The sequence below is a fragment of the Formica exsecta genome, unplaced genomic scaffold (genome assembly GCF_003651465.1).
Source record: "Formica exsecta isolate Colony F162 unplaced genomic scaffold, ASM365146v1 scaffold108, whole genome shotgun sequence".
Lineage (NCBI taxonomy): Eukaryota > Metazoa > Arthropoda > Insecta > Hymenoptera > Formicidae > Formica > Formica exsecta.
In genome coordinates this window covers 960765-976511 of record NW_021848419.1, presented here as the reverse complement: position 1 = coordinate 976511, position 15747 = coordinate 960765, and the positions used below count along the sequence as shown (strand labels likewise).

Sequence of the window (15747 nt, the reverse complement as noted above, 5' to 3'; positions counted from 1 at the left end):
ATTTCAATCTTGAATCTTGAATCTCAATCTTCAATGCGTAGTCTGATACGGGCATTACGTGAACTATAGATTTCCATGCGATCTATGCGCTCAATGCGTGAAACGGAACGCAGCCATACTCTCACGATCAGTGCTTTATGATGGAGAAATTTGTAGGAGGAAAAATACCTCTCTTTCCCATTCTTAACATTCTACATTTTCGAAAATATAAACATAAATGGCAGAGCGAATACAGTTTTGATAAAACAATTTTTATTTTATTGTGATTTATTGTGACTAGCACAGTTTTGTGATTTTACCGTTATTTATTAATTCCAGCATTACATAATTTTCAACATAATTGTATTATTAGCAAACACAACAAACATTATAAGAATTGTAATCACATATCTTTTGCGATTTATTTTTATCTCATTTGTGATCTGTTTTCTATTGTATTATAAGTACAATGATTCATTTCGTTTTATTCGTTTTCCGTCGAAAATGTATAGAATTTCTCTTCACGATGAAGGCAATATTATGAACAACTTTGAATAACTGACACGATGAATCACAAGCAAAAATTTATTAGGGATATATTTTTTTCTCTGAATAATAATAGAATCCGTTTTTCAAGAATGGCCATAGAAATTCGTTGTTTGAACAATATTTTTTTGAGTAAAATATGTCCAAAAACTATGACTAGTGTACGACCTAGAAAAAGCGTTACACGAAAAACGGCAGCGTGGCGACTCTCATTCTTCTCTCTGGTAATGCGTATGCGTGGTCATATGTGATAAACATGGCGGACTCCACAAATAATTCGGAGGATGATCGACTCTCATGCAAGATTTTGATTATTGGTGCCGGTATGGCCGGATTATCGGCGGCAACTCATTTGTTAAAGAATAGCGAGATGGATTTTCTTATCGTCGAAGCGCGCGGACGTATAGGCGGACGAATCGTTGCCGCTCAAATCGGTACGGTTGACGTAACCTCTCCTGGACGATGTTTGTGTGACTTGCTTTCAAATTTATTTGCTCTTATAATAGAATGCGACGTACTCTGCAATTATAATCATTATAATATATATTAAAATGTTTAAAGATATTATTTATTTTCGAAATTTGTAATATGAATTAATAATGATGTAAGGAAATTAGAAATATATATACACATATACGCATATAAAATGTTAATCACAACAGAATTTATAATTTTATACAAGATAACTTTATCAATTATTCTGGCAAAGTTAATTTTTAAAGTAATTATATTGTCAATTCTCGTTATTTAAAAAAGAAATGATAGAAAATAAATAATACAATTTTTCATTTTTTCTTTTTGTCCATTTTGCCTAGGCAATGAAAAAGTTGAATTAGGGGCAAATTGGATCCATGGTGTACTAGGTAATCCCATGTTTGAGCTAGCAATGGCGAACGGTTTAATAGATATTGTACATGTGCCGAAACCCCATAAAGTAGTGGCTGCTTTGGAGGATGGGAAACAGTTACCGTTTCCCGTCTTGCGGGAGATTTATGAAGCTTATGTATGCTTCTTGAGACGATGCGAAGAATACTTTCTAAGCACATATAGTCCGCCAGACGGTATAACAAGCGCAGGGGCACACATTGCACTGGAAGCGGAGATATACCTTTCGTCCTTACCACTTGAACAACGACGAGTGAGACAATTGATCTTCGATTGTCTACTCAAGAGGGAGACCTGTGTTACAGGCTGCGACAGCATGGATGAAGTGGATCTCCTGGAAATGGGCTCCTACGATGAGCTTCAAGGTGGAAATATTAGTCTTCCAAATGGATACAGTGCTATATTGGAACCAGTTTCAAAGCACATACCAAAGAATTGTATTCTTACTCGGCATGTCGTGACAAAGATTAGGTGAGTCTTGTAGTAATTAATTATATGGTAAATGTGTTAGATGATATGCACTAGTGTTATAAATTAGCCTATTACTTGTAGGTGGCGTCCCCAGGAAGGCATCAATCCTACAAGAAACTCCGATTCTAAATCGAATAGCCTTATAGAAGTACAATGTGAAAATGGAAAGACAATTACCGCGGAGCACGTAGTATGTACATTGCCGTTGGGCGTTTTAAAAAGGACAGCTACAGACTTGTTTGAACCATCATTGCCGACTTATAAACTCGAAGCGATAAATAGACTGATGTTCGGTACAGTGAATAAAATATTTCTCGAATACGAACGACCTTTCCTGAATCCTGGCGTATCGGAAGTGATGCTCCTATGGGACGACGAGCGATTATCCGAAGCGGAAAAGCAGGATATTGGCAAGACCTGGTTCAGAAAGATATATTCGTTCATCAAAATCTCGGATACGTTGCTGCTCGGTTGGATATCCGGTCGCGCGGCGGAATACATGGAGAAACTAAGCACTACAGAGGTGGCGGAAGTGTGCACGACGATTCTGCGACGGTTCCTCAACGATCCCTTCGTACCGACCCCGAAGAGCTGTCTGCGCACCACATGGCACTCGCAACCCTACACACAGGGTTCCTACACTGCGATGGCTGTCGGAGCGAGTCAATTAGACATCAGAAGTTTGGCCGAGCCGTTGATCCAGGAGAAAGCGGAAGACGAGACGGACGGAACGGCTAAAATTTTGGTGGCATTCGCGGGTGAACATACACATTCATCGTTCTACAGCACGGTACACGGAGCATATTTGACCGGCCGAACGGCGTCTGAATTGCTCTTGGGTGTCAAACAGAGCGAAAAGCACGCGTTGAGTCTTAGTTGCGAGGACACTAGCGATCTCAGCTCGTGGATACAAGGCATTTCTTTGAATTAATGCACGATTTTTCCCGAGAAAGAAATATATGTACGACGATTAAAGATGTATTTAGTGCTATATATACATTACGCGCGGTTACTTTCATTTTGTAAATACTGTAGTGCGAAACTATCATCTCTATACACATCATGTACATAATGGTGCTTTTTAAAGTTTTATGTCTGCGAATTATGGATTATGCGGATGAGGTGTGTATTTATCGTATTATGCATACCGTGCCGTGAACAAATAACGCGAGTAAAACCGAGATAGGACAGAGAAACTGCATGTCACCGACGTCGGCGATATCGTGAGTGATCGATGTGATATGTGGATGTTACAAATGTATTCGGCACGGATGTTATTTTGTTTGAATACGAGAATATCTTAAATATAACGAAACAAATATTTTTAGGTGATTATGCAAACATTTATTTTATGAAATCGCGCGAACTATATAATGTTTTTGCTAATCTCATGTAGATAGTATATCGGATCCAGTCGAATTCACATGGACGAGCCTAATTCTATTTGCGCGATATGTAACGATATTTTTAACGATTATGTATGTATGTATGTGCATGTTATAACACACACACTCACATATACGCACGCGCGCGCGCGCGCGCACACACACACACGCACACACACGCACACACACACACACACATATATATATATATATATATATATATATATATATATATATATATATATATATATATATATATATATATATATATATATATATATATATATATATATATTATATATATACAAAAATTAGTAGTGAGATTTATAAGAAATCGGAAAGCGTATATTGTATACTTTTTATTCTCAATTTTCTTGTACGCGTTTACTATGAATGTGAATTATTCGCTTGCTTGATTTCTTTGTTATCACTTATCACACATCGTACTTACTGTTTAGTGAAAAAAGTTCCGTCATGCATTAATCTAGTCATTTTGAAAAATACATGAAAACGATGTATTTGATAAATAATGGACAATTTTTTAACCAAACTCGATAACAAAATCACGATAATATCGAATACCGACATTGAAATGATTTCTATAAAGTAGAATAGAGACATTCTACTTGTTCTATATTATTTTATATTACTACATGTTATGTTAGCAAATGTTATGTGCCATCAGACATATTAATTCTTGAAATACTAAATGAATGGAAAGAATGAAAAATGTCTATTTAAAATTGCAAGAATTATAATACATATGCAAGTCCAAAGAACTTATAAGAATAGAATTGTTTATTAACAAATGCTGCACATTAAAAAGAATATAATTTGGAATAAGTGACTTGATAATTAAATTTCACAGAGTTCTTGAAAGAAAAGTATTGTATCTAAGAGTGCATATTCAGAATGCAAAAAAGAACAAAACAATCTGATAGAAATTTGCTATTTATTTTATAAAAATATTATTTATAGAAAATGTAAAGGAAATTAATATATGTCAGAAATGAAAGTGGAAAACGGTTTGAACTATTATATCAGTCCAAAAAAAGTTATTCCCTCTTTTCTTCTCTTTTGATTGTATTTAAAAAACCACCAAGTGTTTTTTGAGAAAATGTTAAATATTATGTTACAATAACATTTTCATAAATTTTTTATTGTTAACAAAGTTCTATAGATGTGTGTATAAATTGTGTAGTCAAATATAAAATTTAAAAGAGAAAAAGGAGGAGATAATTTCGCAAATCTTCTGTAATATTCTATGAAAATAACTTGGTATGTTAAGAGTTGTGTGGTCCTGAAATGATATTCTAAATGCATTTGACATTTTAATAATGATGACAATTTTACTATCATATGCCATCTTGTTTCTATATACATTAGCTCAAATTATTTTGCACGTTTAAAAGATTGCATCGATTTTATTTAAATCTTTACAATAAAGCCTAGATGTGTCGATTTTTTATAACCGTATCTAATATCTATATATTTATAGCATGATATCAGATTCAAAGTCACAGTAATTTATCGTGACTTCCAATTAATCTGCTAACTTGCCGCATCACGAAGAACGTTGTGTATCATACTTTTCACGATGTTGCGTACTGCAATAAATCAAAGTGTCCGAAATTTTGGTACTAATGTAACTTCCTCGGTAAAATGCAACCGATTGGAGGGAAAAGTCGCGATCGTGACAGCGTCTACAGAGGGGTAATAAAAGAAAATCATATTTGGAATTATAATTCGAACATTCTGCACAATATGAGACAATATGTCAATGTCATTCTAAGAAGAAATTCTTATGTTCTTGCGAAAATTAGTTGTATAACATTTTGAATATACTATGCTTAGGTTATGGTTTGAACTTCCACAGAATAGGATTTTCCATAGCGAAACGTTTAGCACAAGAAGGTGCTAAAGTAATGATCAGCAGTCGTAAAGAATCGAATGTGAAAAAGGCTGTAGAAGAACTTCATTCCGAGGGATTACAAGTTGCAGGTACTGTCTGCCATGTGGGAAAGACAGAAGATAGAAAAAATTTGTTTGAAAAAGTAAGTTATAACAAGTGCTATTTTTCTATATACACACATATATATGCGTGTAATAATTTCCTTTTTTCTTAGAAAACCACGTTTCAATTTTTTGAACATATACATTTTTTTACCAATTAGTATCAGTAGATTGTTTTATCATCTAAATATAATTATATATCAATACATATAAAAAGTTTGGATAAAATTGTAAAAAATTGCAGACCAAAGCAAATTTTGGAGGTTTGGATATTTTGATATCTAATGCAGCTGTTAACCCAGCAGTTGGCCCCGTATTAGATAGCACTGAGGAAATATGGGACAAAATTTTTGATATCAATGTCAAGTCTACATTCTTGCTTATGAAAGAATCTTTGACACTTCTTAAATGCAGTAAATCACCTTCTATTATTATCGTATCTTCAATTGCTGCATATGCGCCTTTTAATGTGAGTTTATTGAAAAAAATGTTTGCTCCTATTTTTATATATCCTCTATTTATAATAAAAAAACTTCATAATAAGAAATTATCTTATCAATATAACATTTTAGTTACTAGGTATATATTCAGTTAGCAAGACTGCTTTATTGGGTCTAACTAAAGCTACTGCAGAAGAACTTGCATTTGATGGGATTCGTGTAAACTGTATTGCACCAGGGATAATAAAGACTAAGTTTTCAAAACCGGTATTTTTCCATAATCATTTCTAAATCGTTCAATCTGTTGTTTTATTGAAGGATAACTTCTTATATTTGAATTTATCATGGTTTTAGTTGTACGAATCAGAGGACAACTACAATGTTGCTATATCACATATTAATATGAAAAGATTGGGAATGTCAGATGAGATTGGAAGTGTAGCCGCTTTTTTAGCAAGTAGCGATGCTTCTTACATTACTGGTGAAACCATAGTGGTATCTGGTGGTATGCAATCAAGACTCTAAATTTACTTTATAACCATTTTATATATACTTTATATATTTTCTCCGTACTTCTAGTTTTGTACAATAATGTTAAGAAAAAATTCATTTCCTTATATATTTTTATATAAGTATACATGTAAAATATGGTGCTTGAGTTTTTTTTTTCATATAATTTGTTTCGCAATTGTATATATATAAGATTATATTAGTTTAATATATTCATATAAGAAATGATAATATATATTATATAATTGACGAAAAAAATATCAAATAATAGATAAGTATAAAGAGAGGGAGAAAACTAGCCACTTATATATATGTATATATATGTACTATGTATGGAATGTATATATATATGTATTCTTCGACAAATAATTGGACAGATTGTCGCAATCTCGTTAAATGTAATAAGTTAAACTGATTTTATTTAACTTTAATGCAATGAAAATATAAAAAAAAAAAAGATCTTTTTTCGCGTTTTCTCTTGAAGGGACATTTTGTTGATCGACGTGAGGGGTAGAAAATTACCGCGATACATTAATCCCATGACGTCACAGTGTAAAAAGCTATGCGCGATTGATCTGTTCAGAGTTCCGAATAGTGTCCTCGATCATCGTCGAGATGTTTCTCCGTCGCGAAATAATCTCGTAAAACAACTGTTCTCTCCTAGAAATGTTACAAACGTAAATTAAAAACACGAAAAGTTTAACGCTTGTCATAAACGAATAATCGTTCGTTACGATCGGCCGCGAGTCATCCCCCGAGATGATGCATCGCTCGGTGTTGCTCGTCGCGCATCAAACGTCATGGAGCACGCGATGACGACAGCGTTGACGAGCGACGACGCGAAACGTCCGTTCTGTGACGTGAATCGTCGCGTAATCGATTCGTTCGATTCGAGCTCTCGAGCCGCACACCGTTAGAAGGAGGGCGCCATGCTTGACTCTCGCTTCACTTTTATTTACCACACGCACAATATACACACACGCGCGCACGCACACAGGATACCCTCACTCGCGTAAGCTATAAACATGGCCGTCGTGCTTTGTGATGATGATTATCCGTGCCAGTTTGTTGTACGGCCGAGTGTCGCGCGTGATCGCAAATAATATGGATACGAGAGGTAGCAGTCCCGGAGACCCAGGTAACGACGACGACGTCGGGCGTTCGTCTCCCACCCTCTCCGTCCCGGATTTCGTTCGTCGCGAATGCAGCGGTGGCGATGTTTTGTATGTGTATCCCGCGTTCATTAGCGTTATCGCGTTCACGCGTTCCGTTTATATATCACATGCGTTTTCAATATTTTTTTTTTCCTTTCCTTCCCGTGAACGCGAAGGTGAGTGAACCTGTGTCGTTCTCGTACGTCATGCATTATCGTTGACTAACATAACGCGCCCGTCGCACTTTATTTGTATTGTGCGTTTGCTATCTTAGCTTTGACATGTATGTCAAACGGAGAACCGTGTAAATGTATATATATATATATATATCTTTTCATGCAGCATAATTTAATTCTCGCGAACTCAGAGAGATCTTTTCGTGAACTTGTTTTCCTCTTATTATGTTCGGATAGTGATACCTTTTCAGAGATTCGCGCAAATCTGTTGCCATGCAATGCATTATCAATATGTCAATCTCTACTCCATTGCTCGATCTTAATTTAAAGACCCGTTTACGCACTCAAACATATTTTCGCTCGAACACATCAGTGTTAATTATTTTAACAAATAATATATACACATTCAAATTAATTTAAACAATTTTTATTATACATTTGAATGCTTGTGCTTACTTTTATTATGCTCTGATATAGTCAAAATTTTTGTTCAAAATAAATTAATCTGTTTATTTACTTGAATAATTTGCTCAAACACATTTGAAGAATAGAATAAAAATTTAATAATAATAATATATAATTCTACATATCTGAGAATTGATGATGAAGTATAACTGTTTAAAAAACATTAAAAGAAAAGACAAATATAGATACATAATTAAGATTTATTTAAGAATGAGTTATAATAAATAAAAGATTATTATTTACTTGGTATATTATACAATATATAGATTATTTGTTTTTGCATTAAATCGAATCAGTTTGATTATAGTATATATTTAAAATTATATTATAAAATATATATTGTGCATGAATTTTTAAATTTTGCGATAACTATGTCATGCCCTAACATTAAACTGTTATCAGATAAATTTATTTTAGGCTGTTGTCTGGGTAAGCAATGAATGTACTTCGTATTTTGACACCGTGTGTGTTGCAACGCAGACGCATAAGAAGTATAGATAGTACCGATAAAAGGGATTCCTGGTTTATGAGAAGACAGCGTGGAGATGCCTCTCACATGACACATAGAATGGGTGCTTCTGCATCATCAAGCATCACCAACGTAGGTGGAGATTCGGTCCAAGCAGCTAGACTCTCAGCGTCAAGTAGTCCAGAACAACATGGCATTGCAGTTAGGTACATTATCAATATCTTATATAATTCATTGCTATTCATTACTGTTCACTGCTATTGCTTTTTAAAAAACATAACTATAACTTTATATAATTTTATATTTAATTATAACTTTCTAAATAACAGAAATATTTTATTTAGCTTACATATTTTATATATAATATGTCTATATAATTTTGATTAATGACTATTTTAAAATAGATCCAAAATAAGAAACGTAAAAAGATATAATATATATAAAATAAAAGAAATACTTAATTTAGAATATATTATATTTTAATTCGAATCTTAACATATAAGTAAAGAAAGAGAATTATTCAAAGACGGAAGTTACAAATGTGATCGCACATCAAATTTCCTATAGTTGTTTATTCATGTATAGAGAGAAAAAGAAGAAGATGACAGGATTTGCAACGTTACGCAAGAAATTTATTAGGAGACGCCGCTCTTCTAAAGCATGTGATCATGGTAGAATTATTAGAGATTTGGTGTCCACGTGGAGTCACTTGGAAGCAACAGCTCTGCTTGAGGAGTATGAGGCATTAGCTGCATTGAAAGATCTTCATGTTCAAGCTGAACTAGCTAGACCACCAGCTGCTACTTTCAAGCAAGACCTGTCAATGTTATATGATTACAAACATTGTTCCGATGTGGATCTTGTATATAGAGGAGCGTGCTTTCCCGTTCACAGAGCCGTGCTTTCTGCTAGATGCCCATACTTTAGAGATCTCTTGGCTGGTTGCCCTGGTACATATTTAATAATAAAACATGTTGTAATTTAAAATCTTTTTAATAATAAAATTTCTCACTTTATAATAAATTCTTTATTGTTCAATATAAAGTGTAATGTTATATAAGACATTGTTATTGCTCACATATGGTAAACATATTTTGTTAAAAATTGCAGGATATGGTGCTAGAATATGTTTGGAGTTGAGAACTCCGCATCTTGAAGTGCAGATGTTCTCAGCGTTATTACGGTATCTTTACACTGGTGATATCTGCCCGCACGATGCAACATTAGAAGCGAATCTACTTCGGCGACTCGGTGAAGAATTTGGAACTCCAAATCCATTGGAGCATGATCTCAGATATTTGCTGGATACTGGCGATTATGCCGACGCCGCTCTCGTATTCACCTCGGACAGCGATTATCAAAGACCGGATAGCGGAAGTTCGGAGTACGGATTTCGCCCTAAATTAGAGCTGCCATGTCATAAAGCGATACTCTCCGCGAGATCTCCTTTCTTTAGAAATTTAATACAAAGACGGACCAGATCGGGCGAGGATCACACAGAAAGGGCGCTTCATATACCTACTAGAATAGTGTTGGATGAAAGTGTAATACCTAAGCGATATGCCAGAGTCTTGTTACACGCTGTGTATCTAGATACCGTCGACTTGTCATTAATATTGCGAGGAAGTGGTTGCGGAAACAGCGCTGGTAGCTTGGGGGAGGTAAATATTTCAGTATTAAGCATGAAAATATTTTTTACATTACTTTTATATAGTACTAATGTTTTTGTTTAAATTTATAGGTTCAAGCTCTAACACATACGGGTCGAATGCGACCGAGTCCCTTGGAAGAAGCGATGGAATTGTATCAAATCGGACGATTTCTCGAGCTTGATATATTATCGCAAGGTTGCGAGGATCTTATCTTGGAATATCTCACCTTGGAATCGCTACCGACTGTTCTCAAGTATGTTTTTTTATTACTGATCGATTCTCTGTGAATATTAGTTTGTCACATACAAAAAATTATGTTATATGTGCAGGTGGGGTAGTCAACCTCACGGATCAGCATGGGTGCATAGACAAGCGTTACATTACTTAAGGGAGGAATTTCAGCCGATTGCTTCGTCCTCGATTCTCCATCAGTTAGATCATGCCCATTTAGCGAATGTATTACAGAGTCATTTTTTACAAGCAAGCGAACTTGAAGTACTGCAGGCAGTGCTCAAATGGGGCGAATACGAATTAGTACGTCGAATGGAGGATCGAGAGCCCAATTTGCTTAGCCATACCGTGCACTCCGTGACCAGAAAGGGTATTAAGAAGAGAGATCTCAGCGACATCGAATTAAGGGAGATACTAAGCGAACTTTTGCCGCTTGTCAGAATAGATCATATATTGCCGCCGAATAGCGAAGCATTAGCACAGGTATATATATATGTGTGTGTTTTTCTTGCAAAATATTTTAAATTATTCAAAAAAAAATATATATCTCGTTAATACATTACGTTTAATAATTTCAGGCTATTAGGAGAGGACTGGTTTCAACTCCGCCAAGTCACATGATAGGAGACGAAAGGGATAATTTACGGGTGAATGCTTGGATAAGAGGCGGAAAAAAGAACGGATTTTTCGTGAGACCAAGGCTATTCATGCCATATTATGAAGAGATTAAGGTAATGCTAATCGTTTTTAAACTTCTAGAAACATTTATCGATGTACATGTTGATGAATTATATTTATTGATTATTAGTCCTTGGTGGAAGAACAGATGATCCAAGAAGCTGATTTAGTGAGATTACGGAGGCCGCGATACGTGGCAGATATACCGGATGCGCTGTACATGGTTGAGGAGAAACCAAGAGCCATGGGTACCGCTGGTGTTGATGTTCTCGCTGCAGCATTTCCAGGTATTACGACATTTAGTTATTACGCTATTCCATTATGTTTCGAAAATCTAAAATTAACATACTATAAAAACTTGGGTATTATATATAATCTCGACACGAAAACTTAACTTTATGTCGATATATAAGCTATATAAGAAAATAAAAACATTAAAGATATCTTTAATATTGAATAGAGTGTATGTATATGTAAATGAGATTCTCTCATTTGTGAATGATATACATAGAGATTAAAAGATAAAATAATAGATAGATTTAATTGATAATTGATAGAAGATAATGAACTTGATTGATTGTTGTAGTGCCAGATTCTGCAACGATGGCTGCAATGCTGAAGCGGGAGCAGAAATTGAAGCAATCACCGAGCTGTCAGCGGGCCATAAGCTTGCCACTTTCTTCGCGACATGAAATCAATCGGCAAGTGCGACTGCGCGTTGTCAGGGAATTCAACTTACCCGATACTGTGGCTGATCTTTTGGAGGTGAGTACTTTCTTATGTTACCGCTTTTTACTTTGCTTTTAATCTTAGACAATTTATAATAATTTATAACAATAATAGTGTTAATAAATCGCGTAATATTAAAAAAAATTATATATCTCGTTAATACATTACGTTTAATAATTTCAGGCTATTAGGAGAGGACTGGTTTCAACTCCGCCAAGTCACATGATAGGAGACGAAAGGGATAATTTACGGGTGAATGCTTGGATAAGAGGCGGAAAAAAGAACGGATTTTTCGTGAGACCAAGGCTATTCATGCCATATTATGAAGAGATTAAGGTAATGCTAATCGTTTTTAAACTTCTAGAAACATTTATCGATGTACATGTTGATGAATTATATTTATTGGTTATTAGTCCTTGGTGGAAGAACAGATGATCCAAGAAGCTGATTTAGTGAGATTACGGAGGCCGCGATACGTGGCAGATATACCGGATGCGCTGTACATGGTTGAGGAGAAACCAAGAGCCATGGGTACCGCTGGTGTTGATGTTCTCGCTGCAGCATTTCCAGGTATTACGACATTTAGTTATTACGCTATTCCATTATGTTTCGAAAATCTAAAATTAACATACTATAAAAACTTGGGTATTATATATAATCTCGACACGAAAACTTAACTTTATGTCGATATATAAGCTATATAAGAAAATAAAAACATTAACGATATCTTTAATATTGAATAGAGTGTATGTATATGTAAATGAGATTCTCTCATTTGTGAATGATATACATAGAGATTAAAAGATAAAATAATAGATAGATTTAATTGATAATTGATAGAAGATAATGAACTTGATTGATTGTTGTAGTGCCAGATTCTGCAACGATGGCTGCAATGCTGAAGCGGGAGCAGAAATTGAAGCAATCACCGAGCTGTCAGCGGGCCATAAGCTTGCCACTTTCTTCGCGACATGAAATCAATCGGCAAGTGCGACTGCGCGTTGTCAGGGAATTCAACTTACCCGATACTGTGGCTGATCTTTTGGAGGTGAGTACTTTCTTATGTTACCGCTTTTTACTTTGCTTTTAATCTTAGACAATTTATAATAATTTATAACAATAATAGTGTTAATAAATCGCGTAATATTAAAAAAAAAAAGAAAAACAAATTACGTATATCTTAGATATAATTATTCTACATTTTAATAATGTGGGTAAGCATATGAATGCAAATTTACTGTTTTATTGTACATATTCTATTATGAATATATAATCTCATTTAAAATAGAATTGTGTATATATAATTTTTATTAGAAAATACTATTTCATAATTTACAATATTTACATATTGGCATGATCAAGTTCTCTACTTCATGTGAATGAGAGCCAAAATGCGGCAAATATTGATCACATTTTTAGCACCGTAACAGTTAAATTGCATCTTTCGTGTGTTAATATTTATATATCGTCTTAACAATTATTGACTTAGTTAAATATTCATATACAATATGTCATTGATATATCAATATGATCACTAGCTTTGGTCCTTAACATGTTTTACATTGTCTTAAAAAATCTTCTCATCGTTAATATTTATTTACAATTTTACAAATGTGATCGTATGAAATACTTGTCAATTTTTTCTATTATTATTATATTATTTGGCGATTATTTTATAGGCAAACAAAACAATTCTCTACGAAAGGATTAATTTTTTAAAAGTAGTCTTTCGCTTCTAATCATTTCACAAGCCATCCCTTCCGATCGAATACAGACAAGACGTGGAGCATTTTTTGTTTGTAATTCTCGTCATTGATGCCACCCTTGAAAACGTCTTTGTCCGCCGTATCAGTCGATTCCGTAACGGAGCCACGCGCCGCTTGGATTACCTGCACCATCATGATGCATTGCTTGAATTTGATGGGAGCGCACTGATTCAATTGCTCCATAAACTGGCTCTTGGGAAATATGTTTGTGTTCACGCTTAGCGATTCTAAACACTTGATGAAAGAGTTGTAATACAAGTCAATCATGTCGTCGAGATGTTCATCGAGGACCTCTTTCCGGGAACTCGATATGAGGAAAAATATGAGATCGTGCACGCCGTAGTCGTAGATCGTCAATTGAAAGTCTACAATTTTCATATTAATTGGCTTGTCTGTCTTATCGTATTTAAACAGCATATTATTCACCCAGAAATCGTTGTGCACCAATGTCGTCCAGGGTTCTTTCGGCGTTATGGTGACGTGCTTCGCGTACTCGAGCGTCTTCTCGATCTTGTCCAGATAAAATTCCGCCTCTTTCATGTTTTTGTAATCGTTGTACGCCTTCTGTACCATATCCTTTACGCAATCTTTTGCATCCTCGTTCACAGGATACTCGAGAACGGGCAGCACCACTCTTTTGAAGAAATCAGGCTTCTTGAGTTTCAGGCCAATCGTTATGGCATGCATTTTGGCTAAGTGACTGATCGCAAAATCCATGTGCACTTTGTCTAGACCGAGAATGCGATCTTGCGTCGTATAATCGTCGTCTTTCAAATTTTCTAAAATGATCGTGGCTTGCTCGTCGAAACACTGCGGATCTCGTAAGCCTAATCTGCCGCCTAAGAATCGCGGTGTGATGACGCTTAGAGTCTCTTCAGGAATTCCGCTTTCGTTTTGTAGTTTCAAAAACTCCGCCGCTATAGTGCTGTAGAAATCCAGTTCTTTCTTGAAAGTTATCGGACTGTCGAACAAATCTAGCAAATACTGTGATCTCGGTGGTAGTTTGACAACCATGTTTAAGGTTCTCTTTTTACCATTTTGTTCGGCATTGACAGTAATGGCTAATATCTGGCTACCGAAGTTTTCTCCGGGATCTGTTAATTGTTTCCACTCCGCATCGTGTATTTGAAAATCTGGACCGTACGTTTGTATTAACAATGCGTCCAGATTTTTAACAGGAAGCATGCTGGTCGATGATTGTGTTTTCCTAAAAAAATTTCATATATCAGTGATTATCTCAGAAAAATTAAAGTGTCGAGACCATTATATACATGTCAAGATAAGATTATATACACATATTATAAAATAATTGACATACATTGTACTTGGAAATTGGAGTCAAGTGTTCTTTGGCACAAATTGAACGTTCTTTAGTCGTCACTATCTCGGAGCTCTAGCTAAGCTGTAACATCAATTTCTCTTAATTCGTTTAAAGTTAGCTATATAATTTTATTATTTATTTACAAGTTTGATATTTCTACTAAAATTCCTTAATTCTTAATATTGTATTAATAAAACTTTTTAATTGGATTGTTTGAATTTAATTTAATTTAATTTAAAAAAAGAAATTGTTACTCCAAATTATATAAAATGTAAGTAAACTGTAAATATAAGAAGAATTAAATTTTAGAAATTATAAAACTCATTGAAAAATAAACAAAGAATATTAATAAATAATGTATATCCGAAAACTAAAATTTTTAATATTTAATACTTTAATTTATCTAAACATACCCTGTATTAGAAAATGATATTTCCAGAATTCCAACGTGTGTGCATGTATATATCTCGGAAGAGATATGTGTTATGAATTATGGATTATCATGAGACATGAACCTTGTATTATTTCAGTTTGTTTTGAATAGTAGAATGGTTGAAATTTATTATTGTGTTGTGTTGTCAATTTGGATCAAGACAAAATCTCGATACGTTAACTTTGATTTTGATTTGAATTCAACAATAGTTGTAAATCAAATGTGTCAAAATGTTTCTCGTAAATTTTGCGTTTTATGTTTCGCTTATCCTTTTTCGTAACGTGGCTTTTTCCACCTTTTTAAATAATAAAGATTATTGAAAGATTCTATTAAAATTTACATACAAATAAACAGTCGTAACTTTGAATATTTGCGGAATAAAAGGATTTTTGATGTAAAAAGGATCATTAATTTACAAATTAAAAAGCTGAATATATATATATA

At 34.3% G+C, this 15747-nt stretch overlaps 4 protein-coding genes across 13 annotated transcripts in view; 3 read left to right on the top strand and 1 right to left on the bottom strand.

The window, feature by feature from the left end:
- Positions 1-687: 687 nt before the first annotated feature.
- On the top strand, positions 688-3452 carry LOC115234925 (peroxisomal N(1)-acetyl-spermine/spermidine oxidase). 2 transcript variants are annotated; one of them, XM_029806337.1, is made up of 3 exons: positions 688-989; positions 1341-1881; positions 1963-3452. In XM_029806337.1, the coding sequence occupies exons 1-3, from the start codon at positions 782-784 to the stop codon at positions 2810-2812; spliced, it is 1599 nt and encodes a 532-aa protein (XP_029662197.1). In that variant the 5' UTR covers positions 688-781; the 3' UTR covers positions 2813-3452. The 2 variants fall into 2 exon arrangements, with proteins under 2 accessions (XP_029662197.1, XP_029662207.1); XM_029806347.1 differs by having other exon boundaries at positions 688-959; positions 1963-3451.
- Positions 3453-4721: 1269 nt separating this feature from the next.
- Positions 4722-6368, top strand: LOC115234959 (dehydrogenase/reductase SDR family member 4-like). Its single transcript, XM_029806395.1, has 5 exons — positions 4722-4979; positions 5143-5320; positions 5524-5748; positions 5852-5986; positions 6074-6368. Exons 1-5 carry the CDS (start codon positions 4864-4866, stop codon positions 6242-6244), a joined length of 825 nt encoding a protein of 274 aa, XP_029662255.1. The 5' UTR covers positions 4722-4863; the 3' UTR covers positions 6245-6368.
- Positions 6369-7212: 844 nt separating this feature from the next.
- The window catches only part of LOC115234894 (BTB/POZ domain-containing protein 7), a 17588-nt gene continuing 9053 nt past the window's right edge, over positions 7213-15747 (top strand). Inside the window, exons 1-9 of one of the 6 annotated variants that reach the window (XM_029806315.1) lie at positions 7213-7367; positions 8442-8699; positions 9061-9443; positions 9604-10154; positions 10235-10398; positions 10475-10871; positions 10955-11107; positions 11203-11341; positions 11641-11819. In XM_029806315.1, coding sequence (XP_029662175.1) covers positions 8461-8699; positions 9061-9443; positions 9604-10154; positions 10235-10398; positions 10475-10871; positions 10955-11107; positions 11203-11341; positions 11641-11819 — 2205 coding nt within the window. In that variant the 5' untranslated portion in view covers positions 7213-7367; positions 8442-8460. Of the gene's footprint in view, positions 7453-8441; positions 8700-9060; positions 9444-9603; positions 10155-10234; positions 10399-10474; positions 10872-10954; positions 11108-11184; positions 11342-11640; positions 11820-15747 lie in introns of all 6 variants that reach the window. The other 5 variants (XM_029806281.1, XM_029806324.1, XM_029806306.1 and 2 more) reach the window with 5 other exon arrangements.
- LOC115234934 overlaps positions 13074-15747 on the bottom strand; it is an 8251-nt gene continuing 5577 nt past the window's right edge. For 3 of the 4 annotated variants that reach the window (XM_029806359.1, XM_029806375.1, XM_029806367.1), the window contains 2 exons: positions 14868-14951; positions 13074-14756 (listed from right to left, as the gene is read on the bottom strand). In XM_029806359.1, the coding sequence (XP_029662219.1) occupies positions 13523-14756; positions 14868-14869 (1236 nt within the window). In that variant the 5' untranslated portion in view covers positions 14870-14951 and the 3' untranslated portion in view covers positions 13074-13522. Of the gene's footprint in view, positions 14757-14867; positions 14952-15283; positions 15666-15747 lie in introns of those variants that run through there. The other variant, XM_029806382.1, reaches the window with a different exon arrangement.